Source organism: Ascidiella aspersa, chromosome 5 (assembly GCF_963924565.1).
Source record: "Ascidiella aspersa chromosome 5, kaAscAspe10.2, whole genome shotgun sequence".
In the NCBI taxonomy this organism is placed as follows: domain Eukaryota; kingdom Metazoa; phylum Chordata; class Ascidiacea; order Phlebobranchia; family Ascidiidae; genus Ascidiella; species Ascidiella aspersa.
The window spans coordinates 31,176,592-31,201,338 of NC_139451.1; the positions used below are offsets into that span (position 1 = coordinate 31,176,592).

Genomic DNA, 24,747 nt, shown 5'->3' on the forward strand with positions numbered 1-24,747 from the left:
TTTCAAGCGGATATAGCGCAGGGGTTCTTAAACTGGGGTCCATGGACCCCTTGGGGGTACGTGAACTAGTTTCAGGGGGCTTATGAAGGCCTATTAAACATTAGTGATTAGTGTATATTTATAAAGTAATCAATTTAAAAACAAATGTTAAATTTAGTACCGTATAAAACGTTTTTGCACTTGAATGTATTTAGACGCCATTTCACCTTCACATTTTTTGGACCGAAATCAGTAGAGTTCTGGAGTCTATTTGGATTGTGACGTAAACTTATGACATGATCTCTCAAAATATCTTGCCTAGCCTGATCCATGCGGAGCAACAAGAAAAACGGGATCAGTGGTAAAAAAGGGTAAAGAACCTCTGCCTTAGCGGTATTGGGCCTGGCATCTAACAATCCTAAGATCCTATGACACCCCTAACAAAACCTCGTAAAAAATCGAAATTTTTAGACTTTAAAATAATACTACGACTGAGATTAAACTAGCACTTTTTGTTTGCGAGAAAGACTTGACTTTAAATTGACTTACACTAATTATGACTTGACTGAGACTTGGCTGGTCATTTTTCAAAATGGCTTGACTTGGACTTAAGTTTTTTTGCAAATGACTTGTTTATAATACTGCAAACTAGCACTTCAATTCAGTGGGTGTGGTTGGGCGTATTTTGTGCGTTTTATGGTTGCATCTTTATAGAATACCAAATACTTGACAGCAGACACGATAGCTGCTTCTCCAACGCGTAACAAGTAAAAGTTTATAAACTCAAATTAATTGCGAGTGGATTTCTATAAAAAGAATAATATTTTAATCCCGCACACCACAAATAATAAATTATTTGATTACGTGTTTCATCAGATGCAGTCCACTACAATTCAATAGGGCATCCATACCCAGCGCCTCCCCTTCCATTATGGATTCCGTTCCTCTCCTGCACAGGAGATACGGTTGTCCGGGGGTGGAAGCTTTCCCATAATCACTTTAGCAAATAAACGGTAGCTTAGCCTTAAAGCATTCACATGGGTATAAACTTTGGTTATTTAAAAAATTAAGAAAAAAAAATGCTATAGGTGGTACAATCCGAGTTCGGAACACTGAACTCTGTAGAAACCACAAAATCTCATAATTCATTTAATAATTAGGCGAATGACAGTTCTACCCTGTTCAAGAAAACGAAAAAAGATTCTCTGGCAGCTGTAATTAACCCTATGCAACGCAGCTGGTTGCATATTGGAATTTTAACAAATGCGGACTGTTTTTTTGAATATGATTTGATCTTGGTGTTTGTAAGTAAAATAATTTTCTTGTCGGAACGATGAAAAATTACCCTACCGAAATGCATGACGATTTTGAGAGATGACGTCACAAAGTTGAAAATGGAGCGTTTAAAATAAGTATTTTTGAAAATAACGTTATCGTTCGAAGTAGTGCACAAATATGCAATAAAATGGCTGACTACCCAGGTTAAAAAGGGACATGTTTAGCAAAAAAAAAATACATTTTTTTCTCGGAATATTTATACACATCGTTATACCAATGGTTAGTTCTATCCTACAGTATTGCTTTTAGAAAAAGACAGTAGCAACGTCCCCCTTAACTAAAAGAAACATCGGCGACCAATTGCTGTCGAACCGCCACACAATGACCTATTGATCATTGACTAGTAAACAGGATTGCGGAGTCGAAGTCCGCTCCGGGCTCAGAACTCGACGGGGTCGGTTTATTTGGCTGAAGTCCGACATTTGCTTGCGACATAGCAGGTTCGGGACCGACATGGCCTCTCACTGTGAATCTTCAAGGTGTAATGGAATTGTGTGAAACATTTTCCACCTATATACGGTATGTTGGTAGTGGGTGAGCTAACCCATTTTCTAGAACGTATACTAAACATGTTTTAATAGACGTTTATTGCCGTTTGGTTTTAGACGAGTTTAAAAGTAAGCCATCAAAAAGACATCTTATCTAAACCGTTTTCTAAACGCGTTTTACCTTAACGATTTTCTAAAGACGTAAACAAGAACAAGGCGAAAATAAGTTTTAAACAATTAAAATGTGTTTAAAAGACGTTTATGTCGCTGCTTAAATGCGTTTTTTCAAATACGTTTATAAAACGTCTTTCAGCGCACGTTTATTACCGTTACGATTTTAGACCTTCTTGAGACCAAAATAAGACCAAGACGAGTGCGAGTTTACGACGATTTGAAGATATATTGAAAACGTTTTGTGTTCAATGGGAAATGCCAGCCTTATGAGTTTATTGATGTATATCTATACCCTAACCTATTTAGTTAAGTGGGTAGGAGAACACATAGAGTGAGAGTCATCGCGGAACTCGACTGGTTTAGTTAACTTTACTGGTTTCCAACTCGGTACTCGGGATTCGTGCTCGCCTTTTTCGGTCGGTGTTGGACTCAATAGGTTTAATATAACGACTATAAGCAGTCTGTAAGTATACAAAGTATACAATCCGACATAGCAACGATTTCAGCAGATTTCGTCATTTAGGCAAACAAAAAACAAATTAAGGCATTTCCTTTTTGAATTTTAAAGTCAAAATGTCTTTTTGAAAGCGCGTAAATGTGAGACGTGTTGTCATACGGTCAGAAACTATGGTGACCAATACAAAGCTACGATTATGCCTTTAAAATTCACAGAGTTAATAAGCGAAAGAAATAGTATTGGGAATGTCTATGTCAAATTTTAAACAAAGTGCAATTAGGGAATGGTCAACAATATCAACAACCACAGACACAGATGTTTGCACTCGGGATTTAAATTTCTTATTATAAAGAGTTTAAAAACTACTTTTCGGCAACTAAAATCAATCGTCTCCTCAAAGGCCATTGAAGTATTTTCTCGAATTGTAATTAAAAAAACGATTTTATTAAAAGCAGTCCAAAAAAATTGCATCTAACATAGAATACTTACGCCGCTTAATCAATCAACCTTGTCGTTTCTAGTTTTTTTCTCTTCGTTTTGTTTTTGTGGTGAAATCTCGTGATGTTGTTGTTCTGCTTTCAGTTCAGCCCAGGGTTGGCTTTCATAAAGATAAAATTATTACTTTTAAAAAAAAAAGTTTGATTCCTGGCTAAGTTATGTTGCTTTGAGTGATGTGTAAAAATTGTGACTAAAAATCTTGTTTATTTCTCGAGTTATGGGACTTTTGCTTTTTTGTCCGATTTGAAATTATCACGTTTATGAATTTTTGAAGGAATATTAATAACTTATCCCCGAATAATTGGCGGTCGAGTCATATCTCATTTTGAAAAGTAGACTCGTAGCTGTCACCCCATGTAAGTCACTTAGGGCACATTTTAATTTAAGGGCCGAATATTACTGAATATGAATATTAATATTTTTATGTTTTTAAAAAAAAAAGTCTGATTGTTGGCTAGCTTAGGTTGCTTTGAGTAATGTGTAAAAATTCTAATCGATATCTTGTTTACTTCCGGAGATATTACGCAAAGAATTTCGAGCTGCCAACTTCCCTTTGGTCTTTAAACACACGTCAGAAATGATATTGCCCAAAACCTATTCCAGCGCGCCAAGTTCGCGCAGGTAGTTTTAGGGGCTAATGCTGGTTTAAGCTAAAATTGATTCCAACTTGATTTATTTTTTTGCATAAATTTCTACGTGCAGAAATTAAAGAGCGCCCAATGTTTTCAACACTCTGTGTTTATTAAAATACAACTGTGTTTATTGAATAACAATAGAACGGTAATCAACTTGGAACAGCGAAAAGGTCAATGGTTGCGTACTAACTGTCCAGCATAGCATCTGTCTGTTAATGTTAGTTGTGTGGGTTGAACCATTTGTCCAGTTTAGTAAAATTACTTTAACTTTTGCCAACCATTTGTTAACCATAGAATCGCTTACAAGAGGAGATATTAGGCGACGAAATTTCGAGCTGCATGCTTTCCTTTGGTTTCCCGGAGAGGTCTAGAATCCTACCACTTTTTTGATGTTTTCTACAATCTTCCAATTTTTTTTTTTAAGTAACAAAACGAGTTGTCAAGATTGAAATTGTAAGAAATAAATAGATATGAAATAATTAATATACTTATATTAATAATACTTGACCCACCTGAACCCAAACCTTAACTCTCAACCAAAGCCAAATAATATCCAAACCCATGGATGAAAATGTTGTAGTATTCTAGACCAGCGCCCAGCATTGTAATGATTAACGTCCATGAAGTGCACTTAACTGTTTCATATAACTTGACTTGGACTTATGTCATAATTGTGTAGAATGACTCGAAACAAAAAAGATTTGTATATCTCAATTTTTGCACAGAAAACACTATATGTTGCGTTGTTGTTATTTTTCAGTTTTCATCAGAAGAGGTTAACAATTTTCATGGTTTACTGTTTTATTTTGATGTCAATAACTTTACTTGAAGTTGACTTTGTTTAAAAATGACTTGACTAGGGCAATTGGTTACTTGACTGTATTTTTCGCAAAACTTTACTTGGACTTAGGTTATTCCGCAAATTAATTAAACTTAAGTCATTTTCAAAATAATTTTAAGAGTTTAGTTACCACAAGTTGGTATCCTAATATATTTATATTTTGATAAATTTACATTTCAAAAACGAATCATTATTTTGGATTGCAAAACATTAACAAAATTTTTTTTTTAATTTGATACCGGATTAGCACAAATACACCCATGGTGTCAAAAGATTATCGATACCATCACTTGGTATCCAAATCAAAGTTATCTGACATTGCTACATCTACACACCATAAATGGATTTATGCTTGATTTTCTTGTTAGACATTTCCAAGATGTTAGGTATAAAACTTGTGCTTTTGTTGGAATGTTCTCTCCAAGCTTTTGGCCTTATAGTCGGTGGTTACAGTTTTATCTTACCATCAGGCCAAGGAGTGCCTGAAACAGTTATTAACGCCATTATTGAGAAAGATAATGTGGTTAACTCCCGCAACGAAAACAATGAGATAGAAATTGTTTGTGCAGAACAACAGGTAGGTTTATGTTTGATAAGTTTTGTAAGTGTTATTTGTTACTTGTATATACTTAGCTATCCATGTCATTTTTAAACTGCATGGGTCATTTTTTAATTTACAATGTCTTAAAATAAAGTGTTGTTTGAATGTATTCTTAACTAATTGGGTGCCACCCAAAAAATTGTTAGGTTAGATTTTCCTACAAATCATTTGAACACCCCTGCTTCAGAGTGTGAGAAAACTGGGGTTGAAGTCCAAATGCATCTAGCATATTATTTCAATTAAAATCATCTTTTTTTGTCTGATGTTTTGTTCAATAAAATTCCAGTAATTATAATTGGTCGCCAAGTTCGCTGTTACATATACTTAGTAAGTTAATTGTTGTTAAAAAAGTTCATAAACGCTGAATTTTAGCCAAGGTTCAAATGTTAGTTCATACTAAAATAGTGCTAAAAGATTTTTTAAAACAAACGATCCTGTTTATATCAAAATTATGCCAAATCTGGTAATTGTTTTCAATGCAGCTCGCCGATAATAAAAAAAATGATAAATATCTTAAACTTTTAAAACCTGTTTAGTTTTTTTTTATTGGGGAAAAGGACTTCTGTAATCTTTAAGGCGACTATAATTGTTAATCTGAATATAAGAATAATAACAGGAATTTTACTCTGAAGGCATTACTTTTTTAGGGGTGTGCAGTGTGCACTGTGCAGTCTTGATTACTAAACATGAAGTTTTGTAGAATTTTGACTGTTTGGCGTATAACATCTTTTTTTATTTAAAACTTCAGGTTTTGTAAAGTTATAACCATTACACATTCTTAACAACTACAGGGTTGCAACAAATTATTTTTTCTTTTTAAAGATTAAAAAAAAGGTTTTTGTTGAATTTATTCTGTGTTTCTTCAATCTTTGTTATTGTGATTGTTTTGACCATCGCATTTATACAATTTCAGTTTCAACTTTGGCAAATTCTGTCTAAAGATCTGATTTAAGGTTTTTAAAACCTATAAATTTTCATTAAAAACTTTTTTATGTGCTTTGAGATCGCACTACGCTGCAGTCGTATTTTATTAATGTTCGTTTTAATGTTTTTCAAGTTGGTCGAAGGCATGAATTATAAGGTGTACTTCAAACCAAATGAACAAGATCTTGTGAGTATATTTTGTGTCCAATGCTTTTTATTTTGTTCCTATGCTAACACCAGATATATTGGGTAAACAGTTTGTCTAACCCACAGGTTCTTTAAACTGTGCATTGGAATAGGGGCGTATCCAGAAAAACAAAAAAAGGGGAAGGTAAATTTTCACGTTGGGGATTCCGCTATTTTTCACCTGATGTTAATCAATAATGACGGCATCAATCAAAAAACTATTTAAAAACTGCGATAAAATGCGCAAACAAATTTAAATTAAAAGCAATCGCTATAAATATTGCCATGTTGTGATAAGCCCTTAATTAAACTTGCCACTGGTCTATGTTACAATTAGGCGCAATATTTTAGGTAAAAATAAAATAAGTTATAACGGTTTGAACTACCCTAAATAAACAGCAGAAACTAGTAAAGATATATTTCAGTATGAAATAAATAGGATTTATTCAAAAAACCTATAAGTTACCTTTTTCATTTTTAGAATTTGTCAGTATTATAATATCTTATTATCATGACAGACTAATTTAGCATAGAGCTTGATTTCAGATTAGGGCCATTTTTATCTTAACCTAAAAATAAATTTTTAACTTTATTTTAACTTAATGAAATTGCTTATTTGTAGAGGCCTTAAATTGATGCCAGTTACTCAAAACATAATATTTTGTCGATTTTAGACCCAAATGTAATATTTTGTCGAAAAGTCAAGGTGTTTTATCGATTCAAAAAGTGCGTCGTGTTTTCTGGCGATAAATTTAGCTTGCTTAGGCATTTTTGTAATACAGAATGTCAGTAGGCTATTCCTAAGATCCAAACTGTTAATCTTCGAAAAGACTACGATTATGAAGAAGAAGTGTATTTTAAGACTTATTTTAATGTGTAACTATTAATAAAAAATGATTATAAATATTAGGTCGGTTGGCAAAAACATAAAAAATCAGTTAGGTAGATCCAAAAAGTGATATTGGTCGATCTCTAGTTTGAATGCTAATATAAAATTTGATATTAGATTGGCAGAATCAAATTTATAATTTAAAGGTTATTTTGTGCAATTCTAGCAGCAGCCTTAAAAATACTGTTTTTGGTTTGTTGCAGTGCTACACCAAAGTATATTATATATCCTGGCTAAACTATCTGGATGTTCAAGAGTTGTCGTGTAATGCTGAACGTAAGTCATTCTTAATTTGTTATCATTAGGGTGGTCATTTATCTAAAACATCTAATTTTGAAGCAGAACAGCTAAATTTTTGACATGGTATAACAAAATTTTTGCATGTTAAGAATACATTAGGTTAAATAATTCGTTGTTGTGTAAAGGTGTGTATTTGAGTGTCATAGGTTTGTCATTCTTTGTTCTTTAGATTTAAAGCATCGTTTGATGTTTGCTGAACATGACTCTGACGGTGTGATGTTATGCTTGGTTAATATTTTGTCGTACAAAACGGTACCATAATAACATTGTATTGTACCTTTTTAAGATTTGAAACTTCACGTTTTGTAAAGTGATAACTAGGGCGAATAAAAAAAAAATTTTGACCTACAAAAAATTATTTTGAAAAAATTTTGACCAGTTAGAAATACATTGATTTAAACAAAATATTGTTGTTTGAAGTACTGCATTAGTGTCTTGGAGTCCTCTATTACATGTTTTTAATGTATTACTGACTACAGGTCAAACACAATAATCAGTTTTTTTTTTTTTTCGGGTTAATGCGAAACAATTTTGTAAACAAAGTGCATTTTTATTCGATTCGGACTTAAAATAATTTTGACAATTTTTGACCAAACCTGAAAATTTTGACAAATTTTTTTCTTTTTTTGAAAACTCAAAAAATAATTGCCCTATTACACATTCTTTCCAAAAATCTAAATTTTATTTCAATTTTTTTCCTACAGGGTTGCAACAAATTATTCCTTCTGTCTTTGAAAAAAAAGTTTTTTGTTGAATTTATCTTTGTTATTGTTTTGAGTTTTGACCATCGCATTTATACAATATTGTACCTTTAGACCAGTGGTTCTTAACCTGTGGTACGTAAAGTCGTTTTGGGTGGTACGCTGTACGCAGTATGTTTTTAAGTAAAATTACAGTTTTACCAAAAGATTAAGCATGTTTTTATTGTAACAAACTATACATTCATTATAATGATTGTAGTTAAATATTTTATGCTTCTTTAATGATAGGAATTATTATCTTTCCGGAACATATATGCAAATTTATTAAAGTTAAGTTTTTTGATATTTTGTTGGTATGCAACAAGATCATAGAAGCTCGAGGTGGTACGCAGTGAAAAAAAGGTTCAGAACCACTGCTTTAGACCAATAGATTTAATTAAACCCTAAAATGTTGGCACAACAGAGCCTGAATAAATATTCTTAGCCATTTTTAAATACAGTGCAATAAGTGTAGGTTTATTACGCGGCCCACAACTACATGATAAGGGTGAAATATTAAAAATTAGTCCATGGTCCATAAAAAGTGGCACAAGAGCCCACAGTTTGCCAGCCCCTACTTTGGGCGTTTAGATGTACAAAAATATGTTTTCCATTTTGTAGTTTCGCTTCCGTTGGGCTGTAAAAACCTAGGAAGATTTTCCAATCGACCCAAAAGGAGCGTAAGGAGTGTGGATGTGGTTTCTATGAGCAAAGTTAGATTTTACAATTACGACAAGCAAGTCAAAGCCTTATTCGATGAATTCATTCGCAACCACCAAAGAGAATACAGGTTCTATTAAGCTTCTCAACCTACTAAATTAAATAGCCTATCTATACAATTAGTTTAAATATAAGATTTATATAATTAGGTTAAATGTGATATTTATATAGTAAGTTTAAATAGCTTATTTGTATTTAATTAGGTTAGACCTGGGTATTTTTTACCAACAAAAAAATAACTTGCTTTTAGTAAAATTGTAGTAATTTCTGTATTTTATGTGGTGCTGAACGAAAATGTGTTTCGTTTAAAATCCTACGTAACTTTCAACTTAATTATTTAAATATTTCTCTGCTTGAGTAAATAGGAAATTATTGCTTGACATTGCTTACGAGGGACTCTTATAGTTTTACTTTAAAGTGTGTGTTTTATATAGCTCCATGGTATGCCTAGCCTGATTGCGTTATTGTGCCTTACTGCCAAAGATATTTGCTGCCCAAAACCACACCATGTGAATTTACGATGAAAAATAGTTGTTTTGGGTTTATTTTTGTCCAATTTTGGTGTAGGATTTCATTTATAAAGTTATTTTAAGGGAATTTGTGGTGGCCACAAATGATGGAATTCAGTTGGCCTGCCCAGGCCAGTTACAAAACGTTACAGTTAGCTAAACAACAATTTTTTCCTGTTTTAGCGAGAGTGCTGATTCGGACACCTACCAGAAAAGATATGAAATCTTCGCACAGAATTACGAAACTGCCAAAATGCTGAATCGCACAGACAAGACTGCCCATTATGGCATCACAAAGTTTATGGATTATTCTTGTAAGTTTTTTTTTCAAATTGAATACCATTTTGTTCATTTTATTTTAGTTTTATTCAGTTGAATCAGTCTCTGCAACATACAGAGATGGACCCAACCCTACTGAATAAACTGATAAATACATTAAATGAATATACTGTTGCTGCCAGGCATAATATTAATTATAAAGAGGGTTCTTCCGGCAATTATTTATTCTGTGCCGACGTTTTGATAACCTATCCAGGTAATCTTCTTCAGGGCATATTGATATGTTCATATTCATATTGTCAAAATGCCCTGAAGAAGATTACCTGGATAGGTTATCGAAACGTCGGCACAGAATAAATAATTGTCGGAAGAAACCTCTTTATAATTAAATACATTAAAATAAAGTTTTTATTGAATCACTGATTAGACCACTTGTTATGTATACCTAATAAAGTAAAAATCACTGTTAAAATAGCTTTTGGCTGAACCACTTTGTAGTTAGAATTTAAAAAATGAATAAATAAAAATTAGAAATGTTCAAAACAAATTAATAAATTTTGAAATCAGAATTAAAAAAACGGTAATCTAAATATCTTCAAAATATCTGTAAATATTTAAAATATCTTGACAAAATGGAATTGTGATAAAATTTAAATTGTATTTGCCAAATTGGAACAGTTAAGAATAAGGTGAACATTTTAGAAAATGTATTACAATAAATCAAACCTAAAAGTATTTTAAATTGGAGCTGAATATAATTAAAACATAAACATGAGTTAAAAATGCCAAAAAAATATCTACAAAAACCTCTTCGTTTACACAACAGACGATGAGTTCCATATGTACTCGGCACCCGGCTTCACAAAACCCCTGGTCGACATCCGCACCCTGGATCTGTCGGGCCTGGACGCCTCGGCCATTCCAGACTCAGTCGACTGGCGTGACCAGGGTGCCGTCACTGAGGTCAAAAACCAGGTAAAAAATTTGACAAATTTTTAGGTTTATATCAGGGCTGCGGAGTCGGTTAAAAATAACCTGAGTCCAACTTTGGCCAACTGTGCGAATTTGAGTTTTGACTCCGCTACAGTCCGCATTTCACCCATTTTGCAAAATGACTTCACCAAATATGTTGATCAATGATGCAAGCAGGGCAGGCTGGAAAAACAACTAGCCTGCATTGAGGTTCGAACTCACGACCTCCGGTCAAGCCGGGACCGTAACCGAAAGTCGTGAGTTCGAAGCTAACTGCAGGCTAGTTGTTTTTCTAGTCTGCCCTGCTTGCATCATTGATAAACACATTTGGTGAGTCTGCAATGGCTTTCAGTGTACCAATTATACATACGCCGTAATCGTTGGTCAAAAATCAGCTTCAGAAGGGCTAGATCTCAGTTGTTAACACACATATGTGTAGGGATGTTCAAAGTAGAATCCCAAGGTATTCTAGAATAATAGGTTTCGAATTTAGAATAACGAATCCAGAATAGCGAATCCTAGTATATTTTTATTAAATTATTTAGCCTCGATTTTGTTTGGGGAAGGGATTAATCTTAATCTACCCTACAAGACCCACAATCACAGCAATAAATCGCCCAAACAATTTGCTAACATGTGTATATTATAATAAAAAAATCTCCCATATGTTTAACATTCTTAACAACTGTCATTTGAAACACTTGAAACAGTTCTGTAAACTGTATGATGTCAACTGTCCAGGTTGTTGCCAAAACTTATATTTTTGCCAATAGTGAGTACAATGAAACACTGCACACAGAAGTCTTAAGCAATTCGGTCCTGTTTTTTAAAGCATTGTTGGGTTTTAGTGATTCTTTTTTGACTAACATGATCTGTTATGCAGTCAAATAATGTACTGCAAAGAATGTAAAGTTACTATTGACATAACGAATTCTTGACAATTACGCTGTGCATAACTGCATAACCTCTCTGAATATTGACCTAAAGTTGACCTTAAGTAACCCTATAGCGCATTTTCTGGACGGCCAGCAAGTTTTACAACGTAATGTTACTTTTGCAACTTAAAGCATTTCGGGCAATTGTGAACTCCACACCAGACATTACACGTTAGTCGCTCGCCCAATAATGCTTGATTGACACTTAATTATTAGACGAACGTTATCGCGAGACGCGGTAATTGGTCGCCCGAAAAAACGCTGACACTGCACTACCAGGTTACATTTAAAGCAAGCACTATACATTGGTCGCCGCGGCGACAGGCCAACTTACCACGCGCGTTTGTACAATTAGGCGCAACAATCGGCGGTAAAACATTAAATTATATCGGTTCCAATTACCCGAAATAAACGGCAGAATTGGATTCGAATCCAGATGGGACAAGGATTCGATATTCTACTTTGAACATCCCTACATATGTGTGCGCATGTTTTATTCTTTGGTTTATATCAAACTACGTAGTCACGTGTTTATATCAGGGCTGCGAAATAACCGATGTGCTAACCCGGCAAAAAAAGAAAGAAATTACATGGCAAAATTTTCGATTTTGTCAGAGGCCCGGGTCCGACTACGCAGCCCTGCTCAGTATGACTCTGGTTGGGTCTCTAAACTACAGTTTGATATTCAGCAAAGTTAACGAAAGAAAGTCCATTTTCTTGCTGACTCCCTTTAAATAACTTAAGATGTTCCACTAAATCAGCGTTTTTTTTAATTTTTTTTTTATTTTCTATCCCATTGGGCCTTCTGTACTTTAAATACAATGAAACTGTGAGGTCTGTGGAATAAAACCTTACAAACAAAATAAATACCGGTATACCCACATTATTAGGGCTAAGAAAAAACGGTTAGGAAAGATTGTATGAAAGAGTACACTTGCAACATCATTTGTTTTTTTGAAATACAATCAAAACTACTATTCCGTACATGGTTGTTTCAAACATTAATATTTAATTTTTGTTATTTATTTTATATTGAAGTTTTCATTATTTTGCCAAAAAAAGCGCCATTTTCCCATTTTTTTCCTTCTTAAAAGTTATGTAGAAAGTTCTTGACCCAAGTAAAGTAACCAGAGCGGGCCGAAACAACATAATTATGGCGAATCAAGATAAATCCTTGATGTTTTTTTGTTAGTTGTACTTTGTACCAAGGTTTTAAATTGTACTGACTTTTCGTTTTTTATTGCTGTTGTTGGCAAATCACTCCCTTGCCACTTGCCACGTACACGTGGATATTTAGGTGGATATTCAGCAAATTTAACGGAAAAAAGTCCATTTTCTTTCTGACTCCCTCTAAATAACTTAGGTGTTTCACTAAATCGTTTTCTGAAATGTATCTAAATTTTTTTTCGGCTTATTTCATTAAACCTACAGAGTACTATAATGCAACTATGAGGTCTTTTTATTAAAAACTTGCAAGCAAGAAAACGCCCGTATAACCAAACAATTTTAGGGCTAAGGAAAAAAAGGCTAAGAAACATTGTATTAAAGAGTTAATAAACGAAATCGTTATTTTTTTGTTAGCTATGATCGTATATGCCATGTCTATTGAAGTTTCACATTTTTTTTCTCCAAAAAAAAAACGTTTTCTTTTCTGTCAAAAGTTATGTACAAAGTTCATCACTGAAGAGAAGTAATCAAAACGGACAAACACGACATATGGCGAAACAAGATAAACCCTTGATGCTTTTTGTTGCTGTACTTTGACCAAGGCTTTTAAATTGCGCTGATGTTTCGTTTTTTGTTGCTGTTGTTGGCAAATCACTCACCTTACCACGTACACTGGCTTTTTACAAGGTCGTTCTCATGTATGTCTAGTTCGTTCCGCCTATTGGGTTTTGCAATGCAAACACATTTACAAGGTCGGTGGGGGCGTTCGCTCGTTTGTTTTGTACAGCTGAAACACTTACAGGGCCGTCGAGGTTCGAATGACGAAACTCCGCCAACAGCTTGGTATTGGAAAACATGCGCTACGTAGTTAAAATCACGTTACATATAAAAAATGTCAGGCTTAGCGCGTTTAACCAATCTTTTTAAGCTGACTTTGCCGTAAAGCCACACAAGTTTGAAAAAATAAAAAAAAACAGTTTTGATTTTTAACCAAATAAAAAGAAGAAAAAGGTTGGTCGCCGTCGCCCTATTTTTACCCTTTTTCGTAGTTTTTTGCGATCACAAAAAAACAAAACTTTAGGTTTTGTCACAGTTTGGGTTTATTGGTGCAAAACCAACATGTTAAGGAATATTTGTACATGTATTTTTTTTTATTTAATTAGTGAATTTCTGTAAAGTGAAACGTCTACTTTGCAAACAGCTAAAACAAAAATGCCCTGCCGCCAAAATTAATAAATTTCTATAACAGAATTGTGCAAAATATTAGAACCGAAAAATGATTGTGACACAGATTCGGAGATTCCAATACTTTTGTTAATATGGTTCAAAATATTTACTCAATAGAGGTCAAAAGGCCGTAAATCGCCTACAATGGGTCCCATTTATAGCTGGCGGTTTATAAAGTGCGCTTACAAAGAAGAACAAATGGTAAACGCCGTGTTAAACCTTTAAAATTGACTGCAGTAACTATCCGTCGTAACAGTGAAGAACTTATTGCGTTTTGACCGTGTTTCCTGCTTTTAACTAATCTGAAAAAAGGCCGCGAAATGTGTTGTTTTTCATGAGAGAAACGATAACTTTGGAGCACAATGACTGTGGGTTGTAGTAAGACGTGAAATGAAACACAAATGGAAATTAAAAAGGAATAAAGAGTTATTCAAAACGTGTAAAACATGCTACCTACAAGTCTTACTTGTGTACGGGATTTAATATTCATTCGACAAGAAACGATTAACTTTGAAGCATAATTACTGTAGGTTGTACTTAGACGTTAAAAAACATTAGAAGGGATTTCAAAACTATTAGAAATTCAAAATGTGCTACCATACTTGTATACGGGGGATTTAATATTCATTTTACCAGAAACGATAAAAAACTCCGTTTCTTGTTTGAGGAAATAATACCGAAACAAACGTATTAAGCCAACTGACGCCCGTTTGCATTCAAAATACATTACCACATGCTGATAAGCTGTAACGATAAAACAGTTGAAATCGTTCCAACTAACGCAACGCCATAACAAAGCAACAGCAATACTTCCTGCTGCCAATCGCTATTGTGACGTCACAGTGATTTGCACGCGACGGGCGAGTGGGGGGTCAATTATGATTGCTGACTAACATGGCTGCGTCAGGTAAACAGTCTCACACGTTGCAAACTAACATATGCTGAATAAGCCTTCCTGGTGTTAGGTGTTGAACTTTGCACCAAATTTTCGCTGAGCTAACGTTATCTTAGCAAAATCACGCTCTCTTTATCAATATTTTGATGGTTTCCCAAGGTCATTTATTGTCTTTCTGGTACTTTCGCCTGCTGGCTTGTAATGCCAATGAATTTTAGGGCTAAAGAAAACAGATTAAGAGACTGTATTACAGGGTAAAATAGCAAATCGTTGTTTTTTTTAAAACAACCAAAACTACAAATCTATGTATGGTTGTTTTAATGGGGTAAAATTTAGGTCTTGTTACTTAGCTTCGTATCGAAGGTTCACATTTTATAGTGATTTTCCATTTTTTTACCTTGTCAAAAGGTATGTACAAAGTTCATATCTGAAAGAAATATTCAAAAGCGGGCATAAACGACATATGCCGAAGCTAAGCACCAAAATTCCGCCGAGGTGTTGTTGCAAAACCACTCTTAGTCTCGCACGTTGCAAACTAACAAATGCTGATTAAGCCTTTTTGCTGTGGGGTTTTGCACCAAATTTTGTGGGGTTTTGAACTTTGCCCAAATTTCCGCTGAGCTAACATTATCTCAGCTGGTGTTGTTGCACAAACGCTCTACTTAGCAATAATTTGATGGTTTCGCAAGGTCATTTAATGTATTTCTGGTACTTTCGCCTGCTGGCTTGTATTGCAAATGAATTGTACTGTACGGCTAAGGAAAAAAGTTTAAGACACTGTGGCTGTATTAAAAGGTAAATTTGCAAATCGTTGTTTTTTTGAAATACAACCGAAACTACAAATCTGTGCATGGCTGTTTTAAACGGGGTAAAATTTGGGTGTTGTTACTTAGCTTCGTATCGAAGATCCGCATTTTATATTTTGCCAAATTAGCGCCATTTTTTACCTTGTCAAAAGCTGTGTACAAAGTTCATATCTGGTGAGTTTTATATTGCGCTCACGTTTTATTTATTGTCGGTTTGCAAAATCGTTGACGTACTTACACGGACGTCAGATTTCTTTCTGATACTTTCTCCTGTTACAGTGTAATGCGAACAAATTTACAAGGTTGACTGGGTACGCCCGCCTGTTTGTTATGTAATGCTAATAGATTTACAGGGTCGGCGTGGTGCAAATGGCGAAACTCCCCAAAAGCACGGCATTGGAAAACACGAGCGCGTTACATCGTTCAAAACAAGTTTAAAACACGTTTTATTCAGAGCGGATTTGATTCTTTTTTAACTAGTCACGTTGGGCCGTAATAGCACAAAACCTAACAGGCCAAACTTTTTATTTTTTTACATGTTACCGTTATTTTACCGAGGATATTTCTAATGCTGTTGTCAATTTTATTTATTGTTTTACATTCCTTCAAAGTTGTTTTTAAGGGTATTATTTTTTTGCCATTTATGTGAGTATTTTTACATTTTTGTTTCACTAATTTTTTTTTATATATATATATATTTTTTTTTATATTTTAACCAACCTATTTTTCATTGGGCTTTTTTCGTCCCTGCTTTTATAGGTCTCGTTCATTTTGACATTCAAAAATCAGTTTTGTGGTATTTTTGGGTTACTTTAGCATTTTTTATATTTTTTCCGATACTTTTACAGGGCCAGTGTGGTTCGTGTTGGGCTTTTTCGACCACCGGTAACATCGAGGGCCAGTGGTTCCTGAAACACAAGAAGCTCTACTCACTCTCCGAGCAGGAACTGGTCGACTGTGACACCCTGGACTCAGGATGCAATGGCGGTTTACCATCCAACGCGTACAAAAGCATCGAAAAGCTGGGTGTGATTTTGTTTTAGTTATTTTGAGGGGCTAGGGCAGGGGTGGGCAAACTTTTTGGCTCGAGAGCCGCATTCAGAATCTGCATTTGTTCGAGGGCCGCACCAGAGTATAATTGAGATTATAATATAAGCCAAGTGTAAAATCTAAAATTGTAAAACCACTGAAAATGAGTAATTGCTGTTGATAGCTGTTCTTAACATTTACCGCAATCGAGTCTATGCGGCAAACAATTGTTCACCGAGACATCCTTCTATTTTCGACTTAACTTCAGGACACACAACGCTGACAGCATTAACCATACAATCTTTAGTAATTCCGTCTCTGCAAAGAGCTTGATGTGTTTTGCATTTTAATGGCTTATATAAAACGTGCCTATTTATAAGGACGAACTTTTGGTAAACATCATTTGCTGTTGTCTCAAACATTTTTTTATTCACTTGCTTTATTTTGCAACTGAAAAATTGTGACAAAATTAGGATGCTTGGTTTCAAAATAACGTTTCATATAGTAATCTTTAAATACAGCCACGCTTTTATGACAAATCAAACATATTGCTTTACCACCAACATCAGTAAAGAAATACTATTCTGTCCACTCTTTGTTGAATGCACGACGTTCATCTTTAACTTTTCGCTTTTATTTTGTTTTGAGCAGCTTATTATGGGTGAGTTTTACCTAACCACACATATAGTGAACGAATTCACACAGCACACGCACAAAACAGTTTTAAACTAAGAACATCACTCATAAATTAACAACTTTCTAAACAACTAGCTGCTAATCTAAGATACCACTTGTAATGCAACAGGCCGAACTTAGAAATTTCCATTGTGACATAACAGGCTGTTTAGCAATCTAAAGCCTGGTGCGCACCTGTATCGTACGGCAGCTACGACACTGCGGGCGAGAAATTGAAAATTGTTTTACTTGACCGCGAAGCCGGCAGGGCTGTAATGAATGTAATTAAACTATTTAGGCAATTTTATTATTATTTTTTTTAATCATTGCTTCAGATTTCCGCGGGACGCACAGAAAATTGTCGCGGGCCGTAATTTGCCCACCTCTGGGTTAGGGGAATTAAAATTAGAAAAATGAAGACCACCCCTTAGTTCCGGGGCACAAGTTTTTTTATGAGAAACAACTATGGAAGGTCTCTAACAGTTGTGAAAATTTCATGTTCCAACTCTGTTTTTTTCCTTGTCAAAAGTGAGCCACAAAAAAATTGCCGGTAAAACACAACAAAAAAATTTTTTTCGGGCCTCTACAGTTACCAAATTAAAGTCAATTTCAAGTTAGAAAGTCATTAGCATAGCAGATCAAACACAAGTCGGTCCATTAACCTAAAAAATCGAGAAAAAAAATTTAATAAAGCCTAGGGATCTTTGGAAAATCATAAATGTATCAACAATACCTTATGTATGTTTTGCTCTTACATCACGTTTAAAGCATTTCTTCCAACCAGACCTGCTGTTTGCGTACATTAAATCGAACACGAAATATTCGCAATTACAGTGGTATGAAGTTGCGTGTTTAATATATGTTTCCATTGTTTCCCGCTGCGCATTAAGAAGTTGCATTACAAAACAAAATAGCGCTAGCTTCGCAGGAAATACGCAATGGGGTTACTCGAGGTCAAATATATTTCGCCTAATGTGCTGTGTCTTCTATGACGCAACAATAGGGCATCAACAGCGCGGTAATGCCAACAGCAATTATTAAAGATTAGTTTAGAGTGAATTGCAATACATTTTGCAAGCATTACAAATACTTAACACTGTGTCATTTTTTTATTAAACTACAAATTTCAAAAACTTTTTCCCGAAAAATACATATTTTAACTTTATTTGACTTATTTTTTAGAATTTCATACTTGCTTCTTTGTAGAAAGTACATTATGTCCTACATCATCAATTTCGATGTATTTTACATTTAGTGCATATTTGTAAATATAGTTAATATATTATATAATAGTTTAATTATAAAAAAATAAAAATAAATTAGCGCTAAATCTTCCGGCACTTCTGGTGAAGATTATCAAACGTCAAACAAAATTGAAAAATCAAGTTCTTCAGTTTAGGGCGGAGTTTTTTTCCAATACTTAAAACCAACGAGTCACCCCAAAAGTTAAAACACGTCAAGTCGTTGTTTAAACTTCTAAATGACTTAAGTCCAGTTAATATGCCCCAAAAACCTAAATTAAGTCAAGGTAATTTTTCCCGAAACTTGAATGAAATCCAGGTATTTCGCCCCAAAATCACTCAGGTAAAAGTCGTTCACATTACAATACTGTCGTAAATCCAAATTCTAATCCTAAAAATGCATAACCTATTATCAAATCTTGCCAGAAAAAATCACTTTTTTGTAAATATTAACAAAAAACTTTATAAGTTACTATAAATATTTCATTTCATAAAATGCATTTTTCTGTTTTTTTACGCATTTAAATAACTTAGAAATATTAAATAGTCCCAACTCTAGTAAAATAAGCCGACTCAGTAGCCACATATATAAGAAAACGTTTGCCGCCGCCATTAAATCACATTCAAAATGCACAACAAATGTTTAGCCGGTAATTCAAGCGTTCGCCACTAGCCTTTTCTTAAATTTTTTGAGGTGGTTACTTTGTCGTAAATCCAAAATCTTTAAAATTCAAAATTTAAATGTAAACAAAATAAAAATCCGCTAGGTGGCCTCGAAACCGAGTCGGATTATCCGTACGAGGGCGCTGGAGAGAAGTGCAGCATTAACAAGTCCGAGTTCAAGGTCACCGTCAACGATTCAGTCGCTCTTCCCAAGGACGAAAATCAGCTTGCGGCCTGGCTCGCTAAGAACGGACCAATATCGATTGGAATCAACGCCAATATGATGCAGGTTGGTACTTTCAGGCATTGGACAACTAGATAATTGTTATATTCTTTGTAAATGGCCGTATTTGTCTAATTCTGAAGGTGGCACTAAAAAAAATCTTTAAAAAATTAAAGGCAAATTGTGTGAAAATCTCGACAAAAAAACAGAAAAAAAAATTTGCCTTGACCTGATGAAGCACGGTTATGCGAAAGCCTGTCGTGAATTCTTTATCAGCAGGTGAAAGTTGTTTTTCTAACATTTTTTCTACTTTAACCGGATGAAGCACGGTTTTTCGAAAGCTTGTATACATTGAAATACAATTTGACTTTATATACAACCACCTGATTAATAATTACCCTATTTAAATACCTGTTTGATTTTTGGAAATCATAAAAGACCCACCCAATTTATGACAAGTAAAATCTTAATGGCCGTATTTGTCTGATTCTAATTAGAGTAATCAGGTGGCGCTATATAAAGAAAAAATGTTTAGGTTTTTTAAATTTGATTAGAATTAAAATTAGATTTTAGCAGTTTTTTCAAACTAAATTAGAATTAGAACTAACGAATTCTCGAAAAACAGATTTTAAACTTGAATTCCATTTATTTATTTACAATCCAATTTATCCCAATAAAAATCCAAATATCGTACGCCAATGCTTGCTACATTCTGTAAGTACAACCAGCCATGGCTTAGATCAGTGGTTCCCAACCTTTTTGTTGTCGCGACCCCCTGCCAGTTTTAAAAAACCTATGCCACCCCATTTATTTTTCCATTGATTGAAAATAAGAGTAAAGTTGACTTAAAAACACGACTGGTCACCAAAGTAAACGTCGCTAACATAATTTTTACACACCGGCACCTTCTTTTACTTCTTACACTGTTAATTTGTTTGTATTATTTTGTTTCTTGCTAATTTTCGTTCGATAAATAGTACGAGGCGACCCCCTGACAACTTCTTGCGGCCCCCAGCTTAAGAACCACTGTCTTAGATGTTGAGTGGAATCTATCAAATAAAAGCAATAATAAAAAAGCCAATATAAAAAACAATAAAATTAAAACAAAGTAAATATAAAATAAGTAAAGAATGCAACTTGGTAAAAAGTTTTAAACTGGTGAAACGACTCTGTGAATCGTTTATTTTATTTTATTTTATTTTATGTTTTTTTTTTAGTTCTACTTCGGCGGAATTGCCCACCCGTGGAAGATTTTCTGCAACCCGAAAAGCCTCGATCACGGAGTTTTGATTGTCGGATACGGAACCGGTAATTTTAGCTTTTCTGTTTGGGTTATTTGTTTACTAAATTATGCTACTCGTTAATGCTTTTATAGCTCATTGGAATTAGCATTATGTTATTATTATTTTATTATTTATGATGGGATTTAGGGATGTTCAAAGTAGAATATCGAATCCTTGGATTCGTATCCAGATGGGATTCGAATCCAATTCTGCCGTTTATTTCGGGTAATTGGAACCGATATAATTTTGATGTTTTACCGATGGTTGCGCCAGATTGTACACACGCGAGTGGCAAGTTTCGATAAAGGCCTGTCGCTGCGGCGACACGAGCTTGCTCAGCGTTTTTTCGGGCGACCAATTAGCCTACGCGTCTCGCGATAACCTTCGTCTAATAATTAAGTGTCAATCAAGCGTTATTGGGCGAGCGACTAACGTGTAATGGCAGGAGCGGAGTTCGCAATTTCCCTCAATGCGTTAAGTTGGAAAAGAAATATTACGTTGTAAAACGTGCTGGCCGTCAACAAAATGCGCTATAGGGTTACTTAAGGTCAACTTTAGGCCAATATTCAGCGAGATTATGCAGTTATGCACAGTGTAATTGTCAAGTATTCGTTATGTCAATAGTAACTTTGTATTCTTTGCAGTAGCCTACATTATTTAACTGCATAACAGATGATGTTAGTCAAAAAAGAAGCTCCAGGACCCAACAATGTTTTAAAAAACAGGACCGAATTGCTAAATAGTTCATTGTGCAGTGACAGTTTTGCATTGTACTTATTGGCATTTGGCATAATATAAAGTTTTTAACAACCTGGACATGTATTACAGTTTACACAACTGCTTCAAGTAGGGTATATTAAGATTAATCCCTCCCCCCAAGGAAAATCGAGGTTAAATAATTTAATAAAATATACTAGGATTTGCTATTCTGGATTCGTTATTCTAGATTCGAAACCTATTATTCTAGAATACCTTGGGATTCTACTTTGAACATCCCTAATGGGATTTAAGTTTAAGCATGCGAAATATTCGCAGTCCAGCGTTAAATTGGTTATAACACTGACGAAAAATTGGCATACCAAATAAATTATGTATTTTGTTTAAATCTAAGTGCGTTTTAGGCAATATTTTGCATTGCAAACCCCCAAATCTAACAATTTTTAAGAAATATTTTAGTTTTGCTATAAAGAACAAAGTCAATTTAGAAAAACAGTCATAAGTGTGCTTTATTTAAGCCTACTGTTACCTTTAAATCCGTTTCCTGTCGATACTGAAATTAGCTTACCTTTTAGTGTAAATTGATTTAAAATAATGTCCCATTTTGTAAACGATATACAAACAAATGAATGGGATTATTTTCAAAATTGTCGAAACAACAGATAAAAAGTAGATATTTTTACCATTTTGTAATTATAGTTTTACTGTTTATATGGGAACGCAATACAGTCCCACAAAAAGCTTTTTGTAGAGCAACGTCATTTTAACATTAATTTTGGCAACCAAAGGGCTGTGATTAATTAAGCCCTAACCTTCCTTAATTCAATCTTAACTTATTTATATTTTATTTCTTGCAGAGAAGGGAACACCATATTGGATTATCAAGAACAGCTGGGGCCCACAGTGGGGTGAAAAGGTGGGTAAACAGAACTAAACCTTGATTAAACTCTACTTGATCAGGGGTCACTAAACGAAGTCCCGTTGATTTAATCAACCATTTCCTTGTGCAAAGTAAAGTCCACCGAAAGCCATTACAAACTCACTGAATCAGTCGAGCAATAATGGCTAAAAAAACAACTAGCCTGCAGTGAGGTTCGAACCCACAACCTCATACCGGGACCGTCGCTCTACCAATTGAGATACGCATGCTCAGAGAGGAGCGAGTTGAGAAACAACCATAGCGCTATTGCTTTCTGCACCCTGTTCGTAACAACTAGCCTGAAGTGAGGTTCGAACTCACGACCTGCGGTCAAACCAGGACCTTCGCTCTACAAACTGAGCTATGGATTATTATTGTTTGAATCCATATGTGTGTATATCTTTCATCAAGATAAAGTTAATTGAAATATTGGCGGATGCAATTCCAATTTATATTTTGATGAACTTTTAAACTTACCGACAAATAAGTTTAAAAGTTTGTTAGTAAGTTTAAAAGTTTCAAGCTCACTACAGTTTTGATGCATTTTCGTCATTTAACGATATAATCAAGTTAATGAAGGTAGGCAATAAGTTGTATACCCGGCCCGCGACCGTCAGGCATTACGGTATCCGGACCTTTATGCAAAACGTTTGGTGACCGCTGCTTTAGATGAAAAATGTCATTTAACATTTTCTGAACTTCAATTGCTTTTAATAAACGGTGTTGCCTGTTTAACACAAGCAAAATGTAATTATGTCATAAAAAATCCACCAGTCTGGCACCGGCCGTTGTGGTATCGACGTTTGGGCGCCCTAGTTTGAACGGAGCCGCTGTTTTGATACCAGACTGTTTGGATTTGTTTGGAGTCAAGGATGTGGTCAGAATTTGAATTTTGGTTGTATATATCAGGGAACTTAAGGGTGGGGTTTAACTTAAGGGTGGGGTTTAGGTTTCGGTAAAAGGTTGTATAGGCCTGATTCTGTCCCTTTATTCCTAAGGGTTTAAGAGTTATTCAGATTTGGCATTATGACAACTATTAGTGTATTAGTTCTATTTTGGGCTCATTCCGAACTGTGTTTTATTCCGACGTTGATGTTACTATAATTATGCGGAAATCCGTAATAAGTTGCCGTTAAGTTATCATAAGTACGATTTCATAAGGGCTAGGGACTCCGTGTGGACACTTGGGTTTAATAATTATATGTTAAGAAACAATCAAAGATGCACACACACATATGTGTGTTAACAACTGTGATCTGTCTGATGCTTCTTTTTGACAAACCATTACGGCTTACATATCATCAGTACACTGAAAGCCATCCAGACTCGCCGAATCTGTCGATCTATGATGCAACCAGAGCAGACTAGAAAAACAACTAGCCTGCAGTGGGGTTCGAACTCACGACCTCCGGTCAAGCCGGGACCGTCGCTCTACCAACTGAGCTACACAGGCTCAGAGAGGAGCGAGTCGAGAAACAACCATACGCCCATGCTTGTCACATTCTTTGCATTATGATCAGAAACATTATGTTTTGTGCAGGGTTACTACCGCATTTACAGAGGGGATGGATCATGTGGCCTCAACCAGATGGCTACATCTGCAATCGTCAACTGAGCAGCCTAGAACTTATTTTCTTTCATTGGCCTCATTCACTCTTCTACTAATTACTCCCCTTGATTTTACATTTACTTGTAACTGTAGTTGATTTCATTTCTATTTCCCCATTTTTTTGTGATTTTGGCTTCACTCGCTTTTAACTAAAATTTTTATCTCGAAATTTTTTTTTTGGATAGGTGCACTTTTTTTCTCACTATGAAAAATTTTAAATTGTGAAAACGAGGCTCAGTTTTTTTAAACAAGTTTATTTTTAGCCTGTACATTTGTGTTATTTTACAACGATCTGATAATAACAAACACATTTTAGTTCATTTCTATGTTGTGAAAAAAATTATAAAAAAACATTCTTGTAAGTTAATAAAAGCTTGAGAAGCGCACCGCTCCGAACAAAAATCAGTCAGCAAGGTCTAAAACTTTAATACAAATATGCATTTCGCCTATAAATGGCATCATCAGTTTGTCTGTACAAATAAATAGCAAAAAATTATACACATATAAAGCGCATTCTTGTAAGTTGTTCTTCATCAGCGAAAATAACAGTTGTAAAAATGATGTTCTGTTCCAAAGATTTCCAAACAAACACATTAAACTAGATTTTGAAACTTTAACGCGTACAATTGTAAATATCGAAGTGCGTTATTTTAAGCAATTGACTTTCCCCTTTAAAATAATCACCACCCTTTTAAACTCGGCTGTTTCTAAACTTCTATAAAATGCTTTGAAACCGATTTTTGGTTTTACCGATTTCCTTCTAATCTTTCACTGCACTCACATTTGCGTCTTCCATTATCTCCATGCAATACAACGAATCTATGTACA

General features: G+C 34.6%; 1 protein-coding gene across 1 annotated transcript; it reads left to right on the plus strand.

Moving 5' to 3' along the window:
• The first annotated feature begins 4,743 nt into the window (after positions 1-4,743).
• LOC146146332 (cathepsin L-like) lies at positions 4,744-24,747 on the plus strand. Its single transcript, XM_083390414.1, has 11 exons — positions 4,744-4,987; positions 6,069-6,122; positions 7,214-7,286; positions 8,672-8,840; positions 9,463-9,593; positions 10,385-10,533; positions 16,409-16,586; positions 19,273-19,457; positions 20,609-20,699; positions 22,249-22,307; positions 23,851-24,747. The coding sequence occupies exons 1-11, from the start codon at positions 4,751-4,753 to the stop codon at positions 23,923-23,925; spliced, it is 1,401 nt and encodes a 466-aa protein (XP_083246540.1). The 5' UTR covers positions 4,744-4,750; the 3' UTR covers positions 23,926-24,747.